The sequence below is a fragment of the Salvelinus namaycush genome, chromosome 12, assembly GCF_016432855.1.
Source record: "Salvelinus namaycush isolate Seneca chromosome 12, SaNama_1.0, whole genome shotgun sequence".
Taxonomy (NCBI): Eukaryota; Metazoa; Chordata; class Actinopteri; order Salmoniformes; family Salmonidae; genus Salvelinus; species Salvelinus namaycush.
The window spans coordinates 10294735-10314745 of NC_052318.1; the positions used below are offsets into that span (position 1 = coordinate 10294735).

Here is a 20011-nt window from a genome sequence, read left to right on the forward strand (position 1 = left end):
TAGCGCTGCTACTACTAGCGCTGCTGCTACTAGCGCTGCTGCTACTAGCGCTGCTGCTACTAGCGCTGCTGCTACTGCTACTACTAGCGCTGCTACTACTGCTACTACTAGCGCTGCTACTGCTACTACTAGCGCTGCTACTACTAGGGGAAAGGGGATACCTAGTCAGCTGTACAACTGACTAACCCAACCCCTCTGAATCATAGAGGGGCGGTGGGCTGCCATAGTCGACATCACCGTCTTCGGTGTCCAGAGAACAGTAGGTTAACTGCCTTGCTCAGGGGCAGAATGACAGATGTTTACCTTGTCAGCTCGGGGATTCAGTCCAGCAACCTTTCGGTTACTGGCCCAACACTCTAACCACAAGGCTACTACTACTACTGCTGTTGCTACTGCTACTGGCACTGAGTCTAATGGAGAAATCTTAACACGTTTATTTTTGATTTTTTTTTGCCAGTACATATGTAGATGGTTAAGATTGTGGTCATCGCATGGCACCAGGCATCCAAGGAAAGAGACAGAAGAGAAGTCCATCTTTTCTTTTGATCAAACACACTCGCGCACATGTAACAGTATAACTTTAGACCGTCCCCTCGCCCCAACACGGGCGCGAACCAGGGACCCTCTGCACACATCAACAACGGTCACCCACGAAGCGTCGTTACCCATCGCTCCACAAAAGCCGCGGCCCTTGCACTGCAAGGGGAAACCCTACTTCAAGTCTCAGAGCAAGTGACGTAACCGATTGAAACGCTTATTAGCGCGTACCCGCTAACTAGCTAGCCGTTTCACATCAGTTACACTCAGAGCCGTCTGTCTGACAGCAACTTCTCCGTCTGTCTCCCGTCACACGCCTCTGCCCAACAGGAAAAACAGAAACAAGACAAGAGCCAGCAGAGGCCATTTTACGAGACAGAAGCACGCCAATCTGTAGGTGTCACAAAATACAAATGGAGAGAATTATAACACGGGTCACAAAGCACATTTTCATTGGAGCACATGTGGAGCTATAACATCGGAGGGGGAGTGATAGCCTCCACAAGACAACATAGATCACTGACTCCCAATACACACGGCCTGAGCTAATCCATGTTTTCCGACATTGGATGTGACAGCCCTGCCTCCAGACTGTCCTGTGGTAAATATAAGACTGATGACGCAACAAGAAGAAGCTGTCCTCACAATCTTTACCCAGAGACTGTTTGAAATGGGGATATAAGAGTGTCGAAGAAATAGTACATTTCCAAGACAATAAATGGTACTGGTTTTCCAAGCAGATGATTTTCTTTAGAGATTGTCTCATGTCAAAAGAATCTCACACTAACTTGTGGTACTTCACATATCATTGAATCTAGTATCATATATATCAATAAAGCCATTATTATACAAATTTAAGGCAAAATGAACTAAGTTCCAAGGAATATTGTGGCAATAAAACTCATAAGCATACCTTCCACCTCAAGGCAATGTGTTTGGGTCTAGTTGCATGAATATCATGTAGGCCTCATGATACAGCTGATGTTCTTAGGGGTCAGTAAGAATCAAACATGCTACAGCGGCTAAGGCCAAAATAGATCTCTATAGTAGAATACAATCGATGCACCCCTACTACTCCTTTTATTGTTTGGACACATTGATTGTTTCCCATAGCTATGTGCACCCTGCTGTGTTCAACTAGACATCCTCACTATCAAAAACCAGTCACAAAGAACAGAGTGCCCTTTAAACAAAGTCCTGCGTACAAAAAAAAGCCTACAACATTGCCTCAATTGTTTTTCATCTTCTAAAACTTGGATAGTCAATGGGAATGCTACTGTGTTCCCTCACACTAATTTCAGTGCATCCCCTACTAAAATCTAGCCAATCATTTAATTCTGTAATCACTGTCTACTGGGCAATACAATAGAGCCTTTGGGGAGTACAGTGTCAGCATGCAATCTGTAATTTGGGGGGTGTTATCTCTCTTGATGGTGAATTATCTCCCTTCACTAAAACAAATGTTGTGACAATTTGAAGGAGTGGCTCATCTATTTATCCCAGAATCATAGTGCTTACTGTCCAAGTCAACAACTCAAGGAATCTCCATATGGATTCTCTAAAAGTGAATTAACACTGTGGATCTCATTTGTTTTTATAAGCAAGAAAATGCTTATCACACCATCTTGTGTAGTCTTTGTGGCATCATTTTTTGACTATCATACATGCAATCATAAGCATGGTTTAGGTTTAGTGTTGTATTCAGAATAAAGGCTCCCGAGTTGCGCAGCGGTCTAAGGCACTCTCAGTGCTAGAGGCATCACTACAGACCCCGGGTCGATTCCAGGCTGTATCACAACTGGCCGTGATTGGGAGTCCCATAGGGTGGCGCACAATTGGCACAGCGTCGTCCGGGTTAGGGTTTGGCTGGGGTAGGCCGTCATTGTAAATAATAATTAATTCTTAAAAGACCTGCCTAGTTAAATAAAATATTAAATTAAACGATGAACAAAAATAAAGTGGAAAAAAACTCATCAAAATGGCTATGTTCTGAGTATTTTGAATTACTGAACAGAAAGATGCCAACCTTGTTTTCTTCTTCAAATTATTAGACTGACTTGCTGTGAGTAAATAGCAGCTAAATCTCCATCACAACGTTGACATAGTTAGTACGTTGGTTAGCCTATAAGCATAATTTTAGACTGCTTAAACAGGAAGTTAAAATGTAACCACATGTCAACACCTTTGTTTTTCAAAGGAACCATGTAAAACAAAAAACTAACTAATGATTAGTAAAACAATGTTACTACATTGTAGCCGGTGTGGGGTAGGCTAAATGCTTGACATAGGAGAAATGGGAAAACTACAATTGTCTGTACCATACGGTGGTAGACTATATGAGCACCAATAAACAGTTGGTGCAACTCAATGAGGAATGATACTAATGCACATTTTATACTGCCGGTATTAACTATCGATGCCTCTATATGTAGGCCTATTCATTCAGAAGCTCGCAAATAATTAATAATCCATATCCTGAGCAGAACCCCATCAGGACCAACCAACGTGAATACCTATTGATAGTCCACACTTCCAGGAATAATTATAATGTACTTTATATAGCTGTATATTACTCATAGGCGGAACATTATATCAGTGTGTACTTACAGAAAATATGTCTACGTCCGTAGCAGCCATGGTGCGAAATGTATGTGTTTTAATGCCGAGCTAGGCGAAAGGAAACTGCCCTCGTCTCACTCTCTCTGTAAGCTAGCTGACACAGTGGAACAAGCTTGATTGCGCTTCCAATATGGCTACTTCCTGGAAACTCCCATTTGCCTTCGGAGCTACACAATCCAGAAGGACAGGACTGCGCGTTGAAAATATGGAACGTTCTGACGGTTGTAATTAAATCATCTTTGACAATTTGCAATACTGTATCATTGACGTTTACGCGCTGATGATATGAAAAGCCATCGATGAACTATATTGCCTCGCAGGTCACTCATGGGATTTGTAGTTTGCGGAGCCTTAGCTGCCTTTTTAAAGTCAACGTTTTGTTTTGGCTACTTTAAAAACGATTAACCTATCTTGAGTTACAAAATGTGAATATCGAGACATGAACCCTAAAAAATATTGCCTAAAAACGATTCCTCGCATTCTACACCACTTCAGAAAAAGTGATGTGAGCCAGGTCTGAGGTCTCGAAACAGTGTAACCTGGCATTTCTTTTTGAAACATTGTATCGCCTTTTCCTTAAATATTGTAACGCATAATTGTATCAATGTTTATTATTCTATGCATATGATATGTGAAATAAATATGAGAATGGTCAGCTACTCCGGGGTAACTTTTTGTTAGCTACAGTAATAGTTAATGAATAATGAGTAACAGTTAATGTTAGACGACTACAGTCTACTCCCCAGGACACCTCTGAGCACCGCCCCAAGACAGAAGTCTGCATACATTATTCAAATTAATTCCACGTGTCCCCGGAAACTGCAGGTAGGGCGAAGGTATAGTTTCTGACAGGTATCGCGGATTATATGTATGATAAGTCTTTTCACTTTCGGTTGTTCCTTCTGAATTGACATTTTTGGTTGTAGGGTGCTCAAAATGGATTTGACTCAAGAAGCTATTATCTCGCTGTTGATAGAAGAAGGGGGGAAGTTGAAGAATTCCGAGTTGCTGACTAAATTCAAAGATTCCCTGAACTGCACTGATCCCGCAGAGAAGAAACAGAACAGGGATCTATTCAAAAGGTTTGTGAACACTGTTGCTGTCGTGAAAGAAATTGAAGATGTCAGGTATATTGTACTAAAGAAAGCATATCAGCATTTGTTACAAGAAACAGAGGATGTTCAAAAGTCTGAAAGTGAAGAGGTCCCCGAGCCAGGTGAACCCTCACCTGTATGGAACAGCGAGAACAATGCACATTCTCAAAATGGAAGAAGTGAGATAAGTTCTGAAAAGGTCCAAGAACCTGTTATTACAAGTGTCGGTGAATGCGTCTCAAATGACAGTGACATGCATTCATTTATAGAGCTGGCATTTAAAGAAAAAGTGGATTTCAAACCAAAAAGGTCACTTAATTTCAACATAGACCATACTTCTGATGCGCAGAGAGAATATATCCCCTCTGGGGGTGCTGTGTATCCTGGGAAGACAAAGAACCCTAGTGTGCAGAAGCCATTTGCACTGCCTTTACGAATGCCTCCAAACGTGACCAGAATAGAGATCCATAAACTCAAATCTGAGGATGATGATGGCCCTCCAAGGAGAGCTGGATCCACTGACCAAGATGCACACTGCTCCTCTAGAACCAAGAGAAGCCCATCCACTAGGAGTGTGGGTTTAAGCTCTCCGCTACCAAGGAGGGCTGTCAAGATCACCAAACCTTCTGAAGAGCCCAAGTACACATCCACAGTCCCCCTGGAAGAGGCAGAGCACGAGTGGCTGGTGAGTTCTGCTGCTGGACACTGGAGACGGGTGTACGGCCTGCTCCTCAGAGACACACAGCTGGCAGAGAAGAAGGACTTCATGTCCGGCTTCACAGCCCTTCACTGGGCGGCCAAGTGTGGTAACAGTGAGATGGTGGGTAGTATCATCAACATATCCAGGCAAGGTGGAATGGACCTCGACGTCAATGCCAGAACATATGGAGGGTACACGCCACTGCACATTGCTGCTTTGCATGACCAGGAGTTTGTGTTGGCCATGCTGGTTCATGAATACGGAGCGGATGTGAATATAAGGGACAATTGTGGAAAGAAGCCATATCACTACCTGCACAAAGGGATTTCTTCTGAGGTGAGGGAGCTGCTTGGTGAACCTAAGGTCCAGCCCCAGGAAGTTCTCCAACCGGAAAGGGAGGAGCTAGATATCTTCCCAGAACTCTCCAAAGGCTTGCATACGATAAGTCGCCTCTTCAATCCCCATGTGGAGAAAAAGAAAAAGCACAAGCAAAGACCCTCTGTCTATTCGCTGGGTGTCGACCCGAGGGATGAGAGAGATGAGAGTTCATCCAATCACAGAGAGACCTCAGATGCATTTAAGTAACATGAGTCTGATGTGAAATACAATAATACATTTTGATATTTTGCATAAAATCTATTTAGCTTTTCAGGGTTTTTACTCTGATATGATACAAATATATGGGGTTATGAGAGGAACATTCAGTTGTGTTGAACTTAGTTTTTTATAAATCAACAAGTGCAACCATCATAATTTCATTACTCCTTTTTTAATCAAACAAACACATATTACTAGTATGGAAGGTATAGTATCAAATGTGCTACTCTCTCTGTGTCATGTAATCAATATCATTTATAATGTATCTAATCGTGTTAATATTGAATAAGTTAATGCATGACTTCATATACGAGGTAATGCATTTTTTGCTCGATGGGATTTAACATCAATTTCAGCAGATTAAAAAAATTCCATTAACACATTAAAGTATGTGTCCCTGTACTAAACCTTTTCATAAGAGATGAATATGGCTTCATGTCTGGACATTAACACTGCCTTCACTCTTAGGGGTTGTCATTTGTGTCATCTTTTTAGATAGATTTTCTGTCTAAGAAACACATTTGTTTGAAGAGGTTGCCGCAGTACTGAATAATTATGAAAGTGAACAATACTATGTGGCCTTGCTGTTTAAGATTCCTGTAGTATGAATGTGTTATGATGAGTGAATATTGATACATTGTTTAAAGGATTGATTTGGTGAAATGCAAAGATATACTATGAAATATTTATCTGTGATTTTCAAGTCACATGCATCTTGTCTTTCTTCCATGTCTTATACAATACATACTTTAGTAATAATGTAGTTTGTTAGTGTTAGTAAAAAAACATTGTTTGATGTACAGTGCCTTCAGAAAGTATTCACACCCCTTGACTTTTTCCACATTTTGTTATTTTACAGCCTGAATTAGAATTGATTAAATTGAGATTTTGTGCCACTGGCCTACACACAATACCCAATGTGGAATTATGTTTTTAGAAATGTTTACAAATTAATATAAATGTAAAGCTGAAATGTCTTGAGTCTATAAGTATTCAACCCCTTTGGTTATAAGCCTAAATAAATTCAGTACTACAAATGTGCTTAACAAGTCACTTAAGTTGCACAAACTCACTCTGTGTGCAATAATAGTGTATAACATGATTTTTGAATGACTACCTCATCTCTGTACCCAACACATATAATTATCTGTAAGGTCCCTCAGTCGAGCAGTGAATTTCAAACACAGATTCAACCAAAAACACCAGGGAAGTTTTCCAATTCCTCGCAAAGAAGGGCACCTAATGGTATAGATAAAAAGCAGACATTGAATATATTTCATTTTTGAATTAACCTTTACTTAACAAGGAAAGTCAGTTAAGAACAAATTCTTATTTACAATGACAGCCTACCCCAGCCAAACCCTAACCCCGACAACACTGGGCCAGTTGTGCGACACCCTATGGGATTCCCAATCACGGCCAGTTGTGATACAGCCTGGAAGCAAACCAGGGTCTGAAGTGACAGCTCTAGCTCCACTGTGCCACTCGGGAGCCTCTTGAGCATGGTGAAGTTATTCATTACTCCATGGCTGGTGGTTCAATACACCCAGTCACTACAAAGATGCAGGCGTCCTTCCTAACTCAGTTGCCAGAAAATAAGGAAACCGGTAAGGGATTTGACCATGAGGCAACTGGTGACTTAAAAATAGTTACAGAGTTTAATGGCTGTGATAGGAGAAAACTGAGGTCGGATCAACAACATTGTAGTTATTCCTGGGGCGGCAGGTAGCCAAGTGGTTAGACCGTTGGGCCAGTAACCGAAAGGTCACTGGATCGAATCCCTGAGCTGACAATGTAAAAATCTGTCGTTGTGTCCCTGAGCAAGGCAGTGAACCCACTGTTCCCCGGGCGCCGTGGATGTCGATTATGGCAACCCCCGCACGTCTCTGATTCAGAGGGGTTGGGTTAAATGTGTAAAGCATTCAGTTGTACAACTGACTAGGTATCCCCTAAACAATACTTACCTAAATGACAGAGTGAAAAAAGGAAGGCTGTACAGAATACAATGTGTTATGTGGGGCAAATCTAACAAATCACTGAGCACCACTCTTCATATATTCAAGCATGGTGGTGGTTGAACAGAATAGAGCTAAGCACAGGCGAAAACCTGGTTCAGTCTGCTTTCCAACAGATTTTGGTAGACAATTTCACCTTTCAGCAGGACAATAACCTAAAACACAAGGCCAAATATACACTGGAGTTGCTTACCAAGACGGCACTGAGTGGCCTAGTTACATTTTATTCTTAAATCGGCTTGCAAATGGCTGTCTAGCAATGATCAACAACCAATTTAACAGAGCTTGAAGAATTTTTTGAAGAATGTGCAAATATTGTAGATTCCAGGTATGCAAAGCTCTTAGAGACTTACCCAAAAAGACTCACAGCTGTAATCACTGACAAATGTGATTTCTAATGGAGTGAACATTATTTATAATAAGGATTACATGGAGAAAATCGGACCTGTCTGAAATGAAAATGGATGGCCTTCCCTTCAGCAAAATATATTTTATCTAAACCCTTCCTGAACACTTGAAAAAAAGTGACCCTCCCCTATACCCAAAATAATAATTAAAACAAAGTGGATAGCAGAGAACATACCTACCGTTTACCCTCATTTCTTGGACAGACCAGAGCCTTAGATATGTAGTTAGAAACTGTTCTTCATCGTATAAGCATTACATGGCAAACATTAAATGGCAAGGCCTTTTCTAAACATTTCATGCAATTCTACGTCATTTTACATATTAGCAGAATCTTTTTTAATACCACACAAATTCCTGAAATTACTAAGAATGGATAAAGAGATAGGCCTACGTGTTCATCTTATCATATTTCTCCAATGCTAAATCAGTGTCTTGTTTGCATCAAAACTGTCTCTGTTAGCAAATAATTCAATCTGAGACATCATTAGGATTCTGAGCTTGGTACTTTCAAAAGTTAGGCCCACCTTTCCACCCAGACAGAGTAGGCCTACCTTTCCACTCCAGACAGAGTAGGCCTACCTTTCCACTCCAGACAGAGTAGGCCTACCGTTTCACTCCAGACAGAGTAGGCCTACCTTTCCACCCAGACAGAGTAGGCCTACCTTTCCACTCCAGACAGAGTAGGCCTACCTTTCCACCCCAGACAGAGTAGGCCTACCTTTCCACTCCAGACAGAGTAGGCCTACCTTTCCAACCCAGACAGAGTAGGCCTACCTTTCCACTCCAGACAGAGTAGGCCTACCTTTCCACCCCAGACAGAGTAGGCCTACCTTTCCAACCCAGACAGAGTAGACCTACCTTTCCAACCCAGACAGAGTAGGCCTACCTTTCCACTCCAGACAGAGTAGACCTACCTTTCCACCCCAGACAGAGTAGGCCTACCTTTCCACCCAGACAGAGTAGGCCTACCTTTCCACTCCAGACAGAGTAGGCCTACCTTTCCACCCCAGACAGAGTAGGCCTACCTTTCCACTCCAGACAGAGTAGGCCTACCTTTCCAACCCAGACAGAGTAGGCCTACCTTTCCACTCCAGACAGAGTAGGCCTACCTTTCCACCCCAGACAGAGTAGGCCTACCTTTCCAACCCAGACAGAGTAGACCTACCTTTCCAACCCAGACAGAGTAGGCCTACCTTTCCACTCCAGACAGAGTAGACCTACCTTTCCACCCCAGACAGAGTAGGCCTACCTTTCCAACCCAGACAGAGTAGGCCTACCTTTCCACCCCAGACAGAGTAGGCCTACCTTTCCAACCCAGACAGAGTAGGCCTACCTTTCCACTCCAGACAGAGTAGGACCTACCGAAGCAGAAAAATGGAAGCTTTAACTGCTGGCTACTCTTCTTTCGTGGCTGAACCCAACGAGAGAAGGTCACAAGTGTTTCTTTAAAATCGGTCTGGGTTTAAACATCTTCTATTGTACAGAAATCGAATAGCCTAACTTAATCAAATGATAGTGACAGAATTCGATTACTTCCCAAGCAAAGTCAATTGTTTGTCTCAGCCTCTGAATGTCAAATAAGTGAAACAATTATATCCCATATGCATCGGAATCACGTCTTTCCCAAGTATTTTATTACTTGTTTCTAGCATAAAGCATCGCGGACCAAAGCGCTGTTATAGATCACATTATATAATCGGATCCGTTTTATGTTAATCAAAGTCTTCAGCTAACTAGGGGTAGGCCTGTGCTTTTTGCAATTTTCTACAATAAAAAGTAGGCCTATGGCATCCTCTCATACCCCCTTAATTCGAGTCTTGGTTTTAACTTAACTGCCCTTCACTGCCGTCTGTCGAACAGGTAACGTTAGGCCTCGCTCTTATTTCTTAAATAGGAATAAATAGGCTCCAACACAAAGCCCTCTTGTTGTTAGTAAAGTCTAATTAAAATGAAGATGGTTGAAATTAATTATGCCTACTCGAATTTTCCTACTTTCAACACCATGAGCTGTCCATTTCTGATTGATTGTGCCACGGCTGCTGCTTCAAGTTTCAGCACCACAATGTAATTTACTCAAATGGGTTTATTTTGAGGTCAATAACTCTGATAAATAGGCCTACATCATGAGAAATAAACATCTTGTTTTTAAAAATTATAGAAGTAGCAAGCTATCAAAGTTGACCTCCGGTCCTCTTCTAATCTTTGGCTCTCCTTATCAAACTGAACAAAACATAGGCTATAGGCTAGTCCCCACGCAAGACTAAGCCTAATCAACAAGCCTTTGACTCTCCTCCTGAACTGCCACCATAGTCCTACACAGCAAAGCCATTGGTTAGGCAGCACACAAAAAAGTTTTTGATCAGAAGAGCAGAGCAGGCCGGGGCTCAGGTTTGGAATATCCCTTGCAGTGTGTAATGCAGCCTAGTTTTATTTACACCATCCCAGCAGCTATCTTAGAAATATAACTTTGCTCTGTGTTTCTTCGAGCATGCACTTCTTAGCCTATAGGCTATGGATCATTTGAGACCACACTAAATAGCTTATAGGTGCACTTGATATTGTGTGCCCAGTGGAGAATCAGAGATTAGGGGCGGCATCGATATATAGCCTAATAAGCAACTAATTCTAAAACACTGAGGAATACTGACATTTCATCAATTACAAATTACATGACCCTCTCCTGGACTAGATTTAAAAAAATACTAAACCCTCCACTTGACTGAAATTAAAAAACATGACCCTCCCCCATTTTCTTCCAGGTACACATTATGTAAATGTATCCATCCTTTTCTGTCTTTTTTCTCCAATAAATTTGCTAATATTTCTAAAAACATGTTTTCACTTTGTCATTATGGGGGATTGTGTGTAGATGGGTGAGAAACAAATATATTACATTTATTTAGAATTTGGGCTGTAACAACTAAATGTGGAATAAGTTAAGGGGTATGAATACTTTCTGAAGGCACTGTAGATACAACCATCTACTGAACTCAGGAATCCCAAATATCAGCATGTGAAATGTCTCCCTGTTGGTTTCGTGGCTTCATACAGGCAGCACGAGATTGTGATTCAGCTAACTGAGCGTGGACCCTGAGGCTGAAGAGATGAGAAGTGAACAGGCTTACACAAGCTATGTTCCTGGCATTTTCATGATGTCACCTCCCTCTGTGCCAAGCCAGTTCTCACCCTGTGGTCAGAGCAAATGTTTCCACTGCAGCAAGGCCAGGGGCAAGAAGGACACAGTACTGGTTGCTGTTTAATACACAACATTCACTGGACCTCTACCCACAGTCCAACCGTCACCCCCAGTAGCTTGAATATGAGATCTCAGTCTCTGAAATGTACTGTATAACACAGGTGTTGCCATCCTTGTATGCATTGTGTTTGTCAGTGCAGAATCCCAGTTAGTTGTATGTCCTGTTTGCTACCGTAGGTCTACGCTTAGTGTGATCTCCTCTGGTAACCGTGGGAGTCAGATGAAAGGTACTTTGTGATGGGAAGTGAGATAGTGGTTGGTGTATTCTGGTGTCTCTCCTTCCCCTTGGTTTCTAGAGTGACGTGCCCCAAAAAAATCCAGATTTTTTTTCTGACATTCAGCACCTCATAATAGGCATTTGTTGTTGTTCAATAACAAACTTGGTAGCATTCCAGCAGAGATGCTAACGAGGCCAGAGAACATGGGGCGATGCCTCTCTTCAACACGCCGATCCAATCCCACTGAATTAGAGCAACACATCCTCTCTCTATATAACATGTAACATATTACGGAAGAGATACAGCAATAACTGTTATTAACTTCTATTAACAGTGTGAATCTGTTCGAGTTGTTTCAAAATGTCTAAACTAGTCAAATGTACTTCAGGACATTTTTATTTAGAGATAGCAAACTCACGGTTTGGTGGAAGGAGAAAGTTTAATGTATTCACAATATAACAAACGTCACGGAATTCAAAATTCCAAGCAACAAATGAAGCACTCTCCACAAGGCAAAGAAAACACAAAACAGAGAGGACAGTCAGTCAGACACAATGAAGACAGCCAGAGGAAATGCAAGTACAAAGGCTCATTGTCATCACAAGACTGGGATTGATTGAAAACCAATGAACGTGTCATTCATTGTGATCATCTCTCTCTTTAATAGGGTCTCTGTTTCAGTTACAAAACCCTACCCCTACTAAACAAACAATACCTCTTTCAAAAACAGCCCTTTTGTGGGATTTTGAAAAAACGTTTTGACAAATGGATAAAAGTGATAAGTTAAACAATAACGCATGTTTACATACATAACAGGAAATAGCATGGGTCTGTTAAACGTAAGAATGTGCACTTCTGTTGGTCCTATGCTGTCTCTCTGTTCCCTACCATTGGTCTTTCGCATGCCTCAGGAATTCCTTCAGGCCATAGAAACAAGACGTCTGAGGCAGAGTCCCACTCACTTAACCGTTGAGGCCGTCCTCTGTACAAAGTTTGTTTACCAAACCGAAATGGACATCGCCGTAAATCTCCAAAGAAATGTTTAGGGTGAGAGTTGAGCCGTATAAATCTTAATATTTAGTGGAAATGTATGTTTGCGTTCTCTTCTCTCCAATCATTTGACATTTCACAAAACAATTCACACCATTCTGTTGATAAACAGTACATTGAATGTCTTTTTTGTTGTTGCTCAAAACTGGATTTTCAGTTCTGCTACCATCACTGCCTGAGGGAGTCCTCAAACAGAAGATCCACACATGGGTGAACGTGATATATAGTCTCACATTGTTATTTCACTGCTGCTCTTTAATTACTTGTTACTTGTTTCTTATTCTTATCCGTATTTTTTTTTAAACTGCATTGTTGGTTAGGGGCTCGTAAGTAAGCATTTCACTGTAAGGTTGTATTTCGCGCATGTGATTAATACAATTTTATTTGATATAGTACATGAGCACATGTATACTACATGACCAAAAGTGAACATCTCATTCCAAAATCATGGGCATTAATATGGAGTTGGTCCCCCTTTGCTGCTATAACAGCCTCCACTCTTATGGGAAGGCTTTCCACTAGATGTTGGAACATTGCTGCGGAGACTTGCTTCCCTTCAGCCACAAGGGCATTAGTGAGGTAGGGCGATTAGGCCTGTCTCGCAGTCGGCGTTCCAATTCATCACAAAGGTGTTCGCTGGGGTTGAGGTCAGGGCTCTGAGCAGGCCAGTCAAGTTCTTCCACACCGATCTCAACAAACCATTTTTGTATGCACCTCACTTTGTGCACAATGGCATTGTCATACTGAAACAGGAAAGGGCCTTCCCCAAGATTTCCCTTTACTGGAATTAAGGGGCCTAGCCCAAACAATGGAAAACAGCCCCAGACCATTATTCCTCCTCCACCAAACTTTACAGTTGGCACTACGCATTGGGGCAGATAGTATTCTCCTGGCATCTGCCAAATCCAGATTCGTCCATCACAATGTCAGAAGAGTGATTCATAATTTCAGAGAACGCGTTTCCACTGCTCCATAGTTCAATGGCTGCGAGCGTTATACCATGGTGATTTTAGGCTTGTGTGCAGCTGCTCAGGCATGGAAACCCATTTCATGAAGCTCCAGACAAACAGTTCTTGTGCTGACGTTGCTTCCAGAGACAGTGTGGAACTCGGTAGTGGAGTGTGCAACCAAGGACAGACCATTTTTACGCACTATAGCACTAGGCTGTTCTGTGACCTACCACTTCGTGGCTGAGCCGTTGTTGCTCCTACACATTTCCACTTCACATTATCAGTACTTCCAGCTCTAGCAAGGCATAAATTTGACAAACTGACATGTTGGAAAGGTGGCATCCTATGACGGTGCCACATTGAAAGTCACTGAGCTCTTCAGTAAGGCCATTCTACTGTCAATTTTCTTCTATGGAGATTGCATGGCTGTGTGCTTGATTTAGCCAAATCCACTAATTAGAAGAATGAGTAGGTTTTCCAAGGGTTTTTCCTTTATTATTACAACTAGAATAATAGTTAAGACATCAAAGCTATGAAATCACACATACGGAATCAGGTAGTAACCAAAAAAAGTGTTTAACAAAGCAAAATATATTTTACATTTGAGATTCTTCAAATAGTTACCCTTCGCCTTGATGACAGCTTTGCACACTCTTGGCATTCTCTCAACTAGCTGTATGTAGATTATGAGGAGAGCAATACAATATTTATCTGTAAATTAATAGGATTGGGAAAACAAACAAGGACCAAACACAAAGAAAACCCATGGTACTGTTACGCAACAGGAAAAGGCTTCTCTCATCCTAATCCCCTCACAATGAACACATATCAGAGTGCTGCAAGTAAGCCTTGCTGGATCATCATTAAACACAGAATAATAACAGCTCTCTGTGCGTTCACTTGGTCAAATATTCAATAGAAATTAACAAAACTACAACATTGATCATATTGAAACAGAACGACATCACACAAGACATTAATTATTATGGAAATAATGTCTAAAATGAAGATTTATTGTAGTGCAATGCCACACAAGTCAAAACAAATAAATACGCTCCCTCATGAGGGCTTTTTCTGGGTAAGGCTGACATTGAAGACCACCATAGGGATTCCATATTATTAGAGCGAGAACAGATCCACTGCTTCTTGAGTGCAGTGAGACAGCCTAAAAAATAAAAACATCTGGTGGAAGGAGGTAGAGGACCGACAGGGTTCTTGGGCATTTCATTTTTAATCATTTAAAGTCAGCATAGTTTGTGAGACACAAAGGATATTTCAAGCAAATAATCTGGATTGGAAATGCTTCATTTTAAAAGAGGTTTACCTCTTTAGTGGAACTTTGTCATCATGAGACCACAATACATGACTGTAGCCTAAATAGCAATGGTAATACTGTACATAATCGGCCTCGTTGAATGTGCTTATGTACCATATAAAACCCCATAAGGCGGAAAATTCCTCTACAAATCAGTTGAAAAAAATAACATTGGCTGGAGTAAGCTTAGCGTTTGAAATAAGTCTTTTCAAAAGAAAACAGAAATGTGCAGTCACATATCAAAGTGCTTTTTTTTCATTCACCTTTTTGGTTTTTATCTATAGTGCCTTCATTGTAAATGCATAAAAAAAAACTACAAATATATGGAGATTAAATCTACCGCTTATTTTGACAGATATACAGCATTTATCACCCTCTTTCAGGCTCTGACAGACACATACAGTCTAGTATGAATGATGAACAAGACCACAAGGCCAGAATACAATCCTAAAGCTTATTTTATATATATATATGTTTTTTTAAATTGCAGGCAGAGGTGAAAAGGACATGAAATGAAAAGTGATAAAAGGTGAGGTACAGGACATTCCACATTGTAGTCCTAACTTCAACACCCTTCTAAGACACATATATTCCTTATACATACTATACATATGGACACCCATGTGATTGTGCTGGCTGGTAACAACCCAGGATGGAGGAAGCAGAGGGGATTCAGGGCTCTATAAGCCCAGAGAGGTGATGGATGGCTGGGGGAGATGAGTAGAGTGGGGACCTAGTGGTGGTCCTCATGGAGGGAGGGTGTTGAGCAGGGACTCCAGCTGCTCTTCCCCCAGACGCTGCGTCTCATCTAGGTCCTTCATCCTGATGAGGAGCGAGGCCTTGGTCTGGATGAAGCGCCGGTAGTCCTGGAGCTGCTCGGCTGTCAGGCAGCGAGACAGGAAGTTACACACCATCTGCTCCCGTCTGTCCAGGTTGTCCTTCAGGTCTTTGGCATCCTCCCGCTGCTTACACAGTAGACGGTGACGGTTGTCCAGAGAATCCTGCCAAGGGATAAAAAAAATGATTAAAATGTTTAATCATTATCCAATGTGTACTAGTAGTGTAAATGGAAAGGTGTTTTGCTGCTCATGGTGCAGTATTTCTTTAGGTCAACAGAGGGCAGGGCAGATAGAAATGTGCACGGAAACTGGTTGAGTTTCAGTGACTCAATGTAAATACCAGCACTGCTGATAGCAGCAGAAAATACAATGCACTAAAACACACTCAATACACAGGACAGTCAATGTGAAATTCACAGAAAATAATTCAACTATGAGCCTATTGAATGCACATCTGTTCAAAGCATGACTACAGTCTCTCTCACTTTCTCCTCTGCGTCTGTGTGCTGGTCCACGGTACTCAAGGCGTTCTGCACGCGGGCTAGCCGGGCGGACAGACACAGCAGCAGGCTAACCACGCGCTCCAAGTCTCCTACGAACAGGCCGTAGCGCTCCACCTCCACCGCTGTACAGTGCTCCCGAACCAGGGCCTCCACGGCCTTGCCACGCATCCCGTTCTCCTCCACCTCCACCTGCAGGGCACCACGGGGCTCCCCCAAGGCCAGCAGGCGCTCCTCAATACATGCCACTAGCAGCCTCTGTAGGAAGGGGAGGGAATTGGGGAGTTTGAGAGAGAACACTATACATTACAATACAGTCTGCTTGTGGGTGTGTGATTTGTGCAAGAGAAAGAGAGGAGACATAAGGCTTGTCACGGTCAACTCAAAACAAACAGGATATAAAGGTAGGAGTCTGACAGTTTCTGGCATCTCAATAATCTGGTCAGACGTTAAGCTGATGCCAAACATAGTTAAACTGCATCCAGGGCACAGTTTTCAAAATGTTTTATCCAGAATGATACAGATTCTGTAATCCTATTTTTTGCTATCCAGGATCAGCTCCATCTGGCATTTTGAGCCAGTTTGAGAAATAACCCGATAGGATCCTTTCTGACCCAGACACCACAATATCACACAATCCACATTTTCAGTTTTGAACAGGCCTCCACCTCGCCATCTACTGGGCAGGTTGTGGTACTACTTCCTAACTCAACAGAAAACAAAGCTGATTCAACTACATGAATAAAGGTTGATAAAAAAATATATTTAAAAAAAACATACAATCCTGATTGAAGCTCAGATTGGATTACCAAATCGTTATCCTATCCAGAGGATCAGAATATAACTTTTCAGTTTTGAAAAACCCAATTCTAACCTTTAATCCTATCCGATTGGAAAACTTTTGAAAAACTGGGCCCTGATGATATTCAGATCACATGAGGTTGGTATCTGGAGCAGAAAAAGTGGAATGTTATCAAACACATGGTTTCCATGGTTTCCAGGTGTTTGCTGCCATTCCATTGGCTCCGTTCCAGACATTATTATGATCCATTCTCCCCTCGGCAGACTCCACTGATTCAGATGACATCATCAACTGGAAGAGATCAAGTAAATACACTTCTATTACAACAACAACAAAAAAATGCAGAGCTAAATTACCTTCTTCTCTGTGACATCCATCTTGCTTAGTGGCTCTGGTTGGGGTTGGACTTTCTCATCAACAGGAGATGTGGGAGGTGCTTCAGGATCATCCACTGTTTTAGAGCTTTAGGAAGACACACACAGTGATATTGATGTATATGGATGAGATCAACCTTGGAATAATGTCCATGCGTCTTTAGCCATGCATTTGTCTTTACATGGACACGTGTCTTTTAATCTATCCAGGTGCAGTGACGTAACACCTGCTGATCCAGGACGTGGCCATCAGACACCTGAACAGTACAACGTAACACCTGCTGATCCAGGATGTGGCCATCAGACACCTGAACAGTACAACGTAACACCTGCTGATCCAGGACGTGGCCATCAGACACCTGAACAGTACATGGTAACACCTGCTGATCCAGGACGTGGCCATCAGACACCTGAACAGTACATGGTAACACCTGCTGATCCAGGACGTGGCCATCAGACACCTGAACAGTACATGGTAACACCTGCTGATCCAGGATGTGGCCATCAGACACCTGAACAGTACATGGTAACACCTGCTGATCCAGGACGTGGCCATCAGACACCTGAACAGTACAACGTAACACCTGCTGATCCAGGATGTGGCCATCAGACACCTGAACAGTACAACGTAACACCTGCTGATCCAGGACGTGGCCATCAGACACCTGAACAGTACATGGTAACACCTGCTGATCCAGGACGTGGCCATCAGACACCTGAACAGTACATGGTAACACCTGCTGATCCAGGACGTGGCCATCAGACACCTGAACAGTACAACGTAACACCTGCTGATCCAGGACGTGGCCATCAGACACCTGAACAGTACAACGTAACACCTGCTGATCCAGGACGTGGCCATCAGACACCTGAACAGTACATGGTAACACCTGCTGATCCAGGACGTGGCCATCAGACACCTGAACAGTACAACGTAACACCTGCTGATCCAGGATGTGGCAATCAGACACCTGAACAGTACAACGTAACACCTGCTGATCCAGGATGTGGCCATCAGACACCTGAACAGTACATGGTAACACCTGCTGATCCAGGACGTGGCCATCAGACACCTGAACAGTACATGGTAACACCTGCTGATCCAGGACGTGGCCATCAGACACCTGAACAGTACATGGTAACACCTGCTGATCCAGGACGTGGCCATCAGACACCTGAACAGTACATGGTAACACCTGCTGATCCAGGACGTGGCCATCAGACACCTGAACAGTACAACGTAACACCTGCTGATCCAGGATGTGGCCATCAGACACCTGAACAGTACATGGTAACACCTGCTGATCCAGGATGTGGCCATCAGACACCTGAACAGTACAACGTAACACCTGCTGATCCAGGACGTGGCCATCAGACACCTGAACAGTACAACGTAACACCTGCTGATCCAGGACGTGGCCATCAGACACCTGAACAGTACAAGGTAACACTGAGATACTCACCCGTCAGCAGCATGCAGTGTCATGCTGTCTCTCTGCTTCTTCTTATAGTGCTCCTCCATCAGCAGAGTGTCTTCTGACAGTAGACGCTCCATCAGCATCAGCGCCGTCTTACGATTGGTCAACGGGTACAGCACCCGTGCCAGCGATTGGTCCGCTGTGACCACCACCTCCACCAGCTCTTTCCACTTTGTCTCCTCGGTGGTGGGTGTCTTTTCTGGGCTCGCCGTCTCTCCTGCTGGAGTCTCCTCCTCCTCCTTCTTGGTTTCCATGTCTTCTCCTGGGTGTTGGCCCTCTCCACTCTGGCAGGTGTCAGGGACTGGTGTGGTGGAGGAAGTTGTAAGGGGCTCACTAGCTGCTGGAGCACGGGCTAGAGTTGGAGTCTCTCCCGCGGTCAGATTATCAGAAAGGGCTGGGCCCTCGTCCTCCACTTGGCTCCCTGGTTCAGGTGGTATGACGCACAGAGTCGGGTCTGTGGTGACTCCACAGCTCAGGGAGACTTCTTGAGACGCCTCGGGCTGAGGAGTCTCAATGGGCTCGTCCACTGACTGCTCTCTCTCCACAGTGTGTTGTATAGGAGGGGCAGTTTTCACACTGCTGGAATAAGAGAGATATTAGAAAATGGAATATCAACAGTGATCATTAGCCATTGTTACTTTATACAGTGCCCTCCACTAATATTGGCACCCTTGGTAAATATGAGCAAAACAGGCTGTAAAAAAAATCTGTTTGTTTATCTTCTTGGTCTTTCCATTCAAAATCTTCACAAAAGTCTAACTTTTAAAAATAAATTCTTAACATAAAACAAATATTTTTCTAAAATATATGTGTGCCACAATTATTTTCTCCTGTAATGGGTAATGAGGTTGGAGAACACATGGCAAGGGATCTTGCTGCCCTCTCCTCGTCTGCCCACGTGTTCTCACACACCCCGAGAGCTTCTGGTCAGCGGGGTGGTGGCACTGGGATCCTCATCTCTCCCAAGTGGACATTCTCTCTTTCTCCCCTGACCCATCTGTCTATCGCCTCCTTTGAATTCCATGCTGTCACAGTTACCAGCCCTTTCAAGCTTAACATCCTTATCATTTATCGCCCTCCAGGTTCCCTTGGAGAGTTCATCAATGAGCTTGACGCCTTGATAAGTTCCTTTCCTGAGGATGGCTCACCTCTCACAGTTCTGGGTGACTTTAACCTCCCCACGTCTACCTTTGACTCATTCCTCTCTGCCTCCTTCTTTCCACTCCTCTCCTCTTTTGACCTCACCCTCTCACCTTCCC

The 20011-nt window shown here is 43.0% G+C and overlaps 3 protein-coding genes across 6 annotated transcripts in view; 1 reads left to right on the plus strand and 2 right to left on the minus strand.

Annotated features, from left to right (window-relative positions):
* LOC120056878 (septin-8-A) overlaps positions 1-3278 on the minus strand; it is a 42964-nt gene extending 39686 nt beyond the window's left edge. The window contains exon 1 of one of the 3 annotated variants that reach the window (XM_039005135.1): positions 3145-3278. In XM_039005135.1, the coding sequence (XP_038861063.1) occupies positions 3145-3174 (30 nt within the window). In that variant the 5' untranslated portion in view covers positions 3175-3278. The remainder of the gene's footprint in view (positions 1-3144) is intronic. The other 2 variants (XM_039005137.1, XM_039005136.1) reach the window with 2 other exon arrangements.
* Positions 3279-3973: 695 nt separating this feature from the next.
* Positions 3974-6403, plus strand: sowahab (sosondowah ankyrin repeat domain family member Ab). Its single transcript, XM_039004619.1, has one exon. The coding sequence runs from the start codon at positions 4093-4095 to the stop codon at positions 5533-5535; it is 1443 nt and encodes a 480-aa protein (XP_038860547.1). The 5' UTR covers positions 3974-4092; the 3' UTR covers positions 5536-6403.
* A 7510-nt stretch (positions 6404-13913) lies between these two features.
* Positions 13914-20011, minus strand: part of LOC120056880 (protein Shroom3-like) — a 36407-nt gene continuing 30309 nt past the window's right edge. Inside the window, exons 5-8 of one of the 2 annotated variants that reach the window (XM_039005140.1) lie at positions 18738-19328; positions 17257-17362; positions 16084-16356; positions 13914-15760 (exon numbers count right to left, since the gene is read on the minus strand). In XM_039005140.1, coding sequence (XP_038861068.1) covers positions 15506-15760; positions 16084-16356; positions 17257-17362; positions 18738-19328 — 1225 coding nt within the window. In that variant the 3' untranslated portion in view covers positions 13914-15505. Of the gene's footprint in view, positions 15761-16083; positions 16357-17256; positions 17363-18737; positions 19332-20011 lie in introns of both variants that reach the window. The other variant, XM_039005139.1, reaches the window with a different exon arrangement.